The 5334-nt window shown below is 33.3% G+C and overlaps 1 protein-coding gene across 1 annotated transcript; it reads right to left on the reverse strand.

The window, feature by feature from the left end:
- Positions 1 to 656: 656 nt before the first annotated feature.
- LOC131607001 (cytochrome P450 93B16-like) lies at positions 657 to 2717 on the reverse strand. The gene is made up of 2 exons (XM_058879066.1): positions 1701 to 2717; positions 657 to 1526 (listed from the first exon to the last, which is right to left on the reverse strand). Exons 1-2 carry the CDS (start codon positions 2625 to 2627, stop codon positions 882 to 884), a joined length of 1572 nt encoding a protein of 523 aa, XP_058735049.1. The 5' UTR covers positions 2628 to 2717; the 3' UTR covers positions 657 to 881.
- Positions 2718 to 5334: the final 2617 nt, after the last annotated feature.

Consider the following 5334-nt stretch of genomic DNA (forward strand, 5'->3'; position numbering starts at 1 on the left):
TGGCATTGTCATCGTGTGAGTTGAATATATAACAAGATCCTATGCTACACGTCAAGCAATTTAGATCAGATATGTGCTAGAAGAGATCGAGGTCGAAGTGAAGAAACCTCTGGTGTTGCAGATCGATAACAAGTTAGCTATTAAAGGAGAAGGTAAATCGAGGTGAACTTGAAGTAAGACATTGCTCAAGTGAAGCACAGTTGGCCGACATTTTCACCAAAGGATTAAAGATCGACAAATTCCTGAATTTGAAACAGAAATTAGGAATAGTTCAGATCGACTATGATTAGCGTATGTTCGAAAACTTGGATTATAGGAGAATATATTAAGATATTAGATATAGTTCAAATTGAGTACTCCAAGCCCAAACCCAATTAAGATATGTTAGCCTACTTACGATATAAATTAATTATATATAAATAAACCTAGTTTATAATTCATTTTGTACAATTTAATTAATAATAAAATCCTTATTTACTTTATTTTCTCTTCCTCTCCTCACAAAAAGTAATTTTGATGGACTTTAAAACTTATTTAACTCTTTAATTTTCAACTTTTTAATATAAATAGATATATTTAATATTCCACAAAATATATTAAAATTGTAAGTACAAAGCAAACTAAATCTAAAATACACAAAATATTGATTTGCTCATTGAAATTAATTAACACGAGTCAAAATACTCCATCAATCATATACCTCTTTTATAAATGCATATGTTTATATACAAGTGATGATTACCATGGTAAACTCTATATATTGTTCCATCATAAACTATAGATATTGTTTCATCAAAGTGAACTAAAATACACCAAGATAACATGCTTATTAAATACATCAATAGTAAGTAGTAGTGTTATTTTGTTGCAATTCCTTTACACTACACTTGAAGAAAAGGAATTGGATTCAACCTTGCAACTGGAATACCGAAAAGATCATTAGCCCTAGGAGCAGTCAATCCTGGCCGTTCATCCATCTCAATTCTTTTGCCATGATCTAAAATCTTACCCTCAGGATCAAGCATCTTCCACTCAAAGCATTGCACCAAAGCTCCAATAACAGTTGGCAATTCACGCATGGCCAAAGGCATACCAGGACAACCTCTCCTTCCAGTACCAAATGGCAGCAACTCAAAGTGATGCCCTTTCATATCTATATCACTTTCTAAGAACCTCTCAGGCCTAAACTCTAATGGATTTTTCCATATCTTTGGATCTCTTCCTATGGCCCAAGTGTTTACACAAACGATTGAGCCTTTAGGAATCATGTGTCCATCAACCACACAGTCTTGTATTCCTTTTCTAGCAACCATCGGTAGCGGCGGGTGAAGCCTTAATGTTTCTTTTATAACGGCATTTGTATAAGGAAGATTTGGAATGTCTGCTTCACATACTAGTCTTTCCTTTCCTACTACTATGTCCACCTCCTCTTGCATTTTCTTTTGCACCATTGGATTGTTGTATAGTTCTGATACTGCCCATTCTAATGATATAGCTGTAGTATCTGTAGCTGCTGTGAAGTAATCCTGAAAATATTAATAATAAATAACTGGTTTAGACGTTAGAATTATCGTCTCGTCTCACGTAAATGTTGATATTATAAGGCTCAGATGTATTGCTTATTCAATGAATCTAAAAAGTAAATTTTCTCTGATAATAAGGATCAGAGAGTATTAGTCTGTGAATGAATATGTACTTACCAAGATCAATGATTTAATATGGTTCCTAGTAAAGTCGACTTCACAATCTTTTGCGTCAAAAACATCAAGCAAAATATCAAGAAAATCCTTCGGTTTTTCTTCTTCATTCGCACTTCCACCTTCAACCTTGAATTTCTTTCTCGATTCCTCGCGATCACATATGATCTTTTCCAGAAAAGCATCATACCTCTTATGTAGATCCAATGCCTTCTTTTTGAGACCTTGTAAGTCAAAGTTTTTGCAAAATCCTATAAAATCTGAAATGTTAAATTCCCCGAAAGACTGTGTCACCTCGCGAACCAAAACCCTAGCTTGTTCGGCCTGACTGTCTGTCCCCGAGGTCTCGATGCTCAACATCATTCGCGATATTATGTTGTTAGAAAGTGACAACAAAGCTTGAGTGAGATTCAACGTCTCTTCAGACTTGGATTTATTCGCCAACATGCGAATGAACGCGTGGAGTTCTCGGGTTCTAATAGGTAAAAACTGTCCTAGGGTATGATTTCCTAGTAGCTCAAAAGTGCTTAGCTTTTTAATGAATTTCCAATATGGCCCATAATTGGCAAAAGCAAAAGTGGCATCATCATAGACAACAGTGTTGATGACAATGTTCATTTTCCTAGAAGAGTAAACTAGTTCATTTGTTTTGAGAAACTCTTTAGCGAGGGACGGAGTGTTAACAACGACGAATCGAGCATAGCCAAGTCGAAGGAATATAAGAGGGCCATATCGATCGGAGAGGTCTCGAAAGGCATGGTGAAGGAGTGGTTTGAGGAGATGAAGATGGCCAATTATTGGTAGTGCTGGTGGACTTGGAGGGTAAGGTATGCAATCCTTTGGTTTGTTGTTTTTCTTAGACAAAACACGTTGGAGAAGGAAAACAAAGAGGACTAGAAATAGAGCTAATAAGATTGGTTGAAAAATCATGTTATTGGGTTTGGTTGGAAAGGAAAGCTCATGATAAGAGTTGATAATTGATCATGGCTTTATAATGAAACCAGCTCTTGAAAGGTAAGCACTGGAATAATGAAACCACCAAGTGGTGCGAATATAAAATTTGAGTTGAATATTTTGTAAATTAGTTTAAAAAGACTTCTTAGTATATAAAAGTCTTAGCATAACTCATTATACTTATTATATGCACCAAGCTATCAATTTTATATATATATATATATATATATATATATATATATATATATATATATATATATATATATATATATATATATATATATATATATATATATATATATATATATATATATATATATATAAATTTCAAATACTAACATAAAATACTAATAATTATCTATTTATCAATAATAAAGTTCAATGATATCAATAATTATCTATTTATCCAAGACAGAAATAAATTGAATTAAATGATAAAATTATATACATTTTATTTATAAATAAATTAATTAAAAATACTAACGTAAAATAAATGGATAAAGTAAATATAAAAGATATGCGTTAATAAAAGTTGATGTATTTAGACTCAACTATTTTTGATGACTTATGTAGATTTTATAAAATCTGGAAAAAAGTAGTTAAAGAAAATGATTATATAAAATAGGAATATTCCTTTTTTCCCTTCGTAATTTAAGTGAGAAAACGCGTAATGTAAGAATCTTATTTTTAATTGTGGATGATTGGAACAATATACTAACTACATCTATAAAAAAAAAATTTATGTCACTTTCACTAGCAACTTTTTAGGATGATGAGAACAACCTAATCCATTATTAAAGACAAGTTGGTAAAATTCTATTGTTTATCATCTATGTTAAAGTCAAATCCATGCGTAGCACATGTTAGTTACATATTTTTTGTTAGGTTGAATGAGTCTTACTTTTAATTGAGGAATATTGGATCAATATATAATACAATGTGCTTCAAACATAATGTGCTTAAAAAATAATGTGTTTTATTAGTCCACCATTGAACACAAGTTGGTAATATTATATTGTTGCTTCCTAATATGTCTTACTAATTGCATTGTTTTATCATCTATGAAAAGTCAGATCCAGCTATGCCACAGCTTATCCTAAGATTGTAAGATGTCAGTATCATGTCTCCCAGCACCAACCAAATTGGACAATATTTTAAGATTTTCACTCTCCAAAGCTTAAATTCATCTCATTATATAAATATTTGATTCGATTATATATATTTAGGATGTTTTCTAATATAAAAGATCCTCATTTTTTAGCAAGTGTAGTGCATACTTGCATCTTAATGAGGTGTCTATGATGAGAACATGAGAATTACAGCTTTCAGAGAGAAGAGAAAGATTCTTAGAACATGTTTAAAATATAAGCATACAAGATTTATTTCATTTGCTTCTGCCCCAAATATGATACTGTTGTGAATTCAATGACAATAACGAAGTATAAAACAAGGAAAGAATAAAGAACAAGGAAGAAGAAGAACACAAGAATTTGTTATAACTGTTATTCTTTTACTTTCTCTTAGAAAACAAGATTACAAGTTTACAAGAATAACAAATAACCCCTCTCACGCTAAATTAGGATTTGCAGTGTGCAATGACGAGAGACTAGTATGCTATTTATAATAAAACCTAACATACTAACTAATGGGCTTTTTCCACAAGGCCCATTACACAAGCTAACTTAACAAATTAGGGTTTAAACACTAAAACCTAATTTAACATGCTAATAACCCTAGCATCTTCGACACCTGCATGCTAGACCCATCTTCAACTACATCATGCACACTTCGTCACCAGCATGTGAACAACCTTCGACTTCATGCTTAACCCTATCGAACTGTCAAACCAAGAAGCTGCCCTTCGACCATACTAGAGTTCGATCCAATATCTCACAAATCTCCACCTTGTGCCTAACTTTACAACATCAAGGGAACAAACTAGCTTTCTTCTTGCAGCTTTATCAACTGCATACAGTGGAAAAACTTGTAACTCGACAATGTCTTGGAGATCATATCAGCAGCATTGTCCTTAGTCGAAATCTTCAGCACTTGGACTTCTCCACGCTCGATTACTTCTCTGATGAAATGCAGCCTCACATCAATGTGCTTAGTTTGCTCATGATATGCTCAGTTCTTCGACAGGTGTATTGCACTTTGACTATCACATTTAATAGTAATACCTCGGCCTTGAAGTTTCAGCTCCTTCGCAAAACCTTCAAGCCACAATGCTTCTTTCACAACTTTAGTTAGGGCAATATACTCCGCTTCAGTGGTTGATAGAGCAACGACCTTCCGAAGTGTTGCTTTCCAACTAATTGCGGTGCCAAACATAGCAAAAACATATTCAGAAATAGATTTTCTGGAATCCATACAACTTGCATAATCAGAGTCGACATATCCTTCGATTACTACTTTACTATCTTCACCTAAGTCTCCACCATAAATTAGGACCCTGTTCAGAGACCCATTTATGTACCTTAAAATCCACTCCAATGATAGCCAGTGAGCCTTTCCAGGATTCGGCATTTACATCCTTACAAGACTTACTGCATATGCTATGTCGGGTCTAGTACAGACCATAACATACATCAAAGAACCAACTATATTAGCATATGGGATGCTATTCATATAGGATCTTTCGACATCAGTACTGGGACACTGATCAATACTCAGCTTAAATTGA

This window comes from Vicia villosa, linkage group LG5 (genome assembly GCF_029867415.1).
Source record: "Vicia villosa cultivar HV-30 ecotype Madison, WI linkage group LG5, Vvil1.0, whole genome shotgun sequence".
Lineage (NCBI taxonomy): Eukaryota > Viridiplantae > Streptophyta > Magnoliopsida > Fabales > Fabaceae > Vicia > Vicia villosa.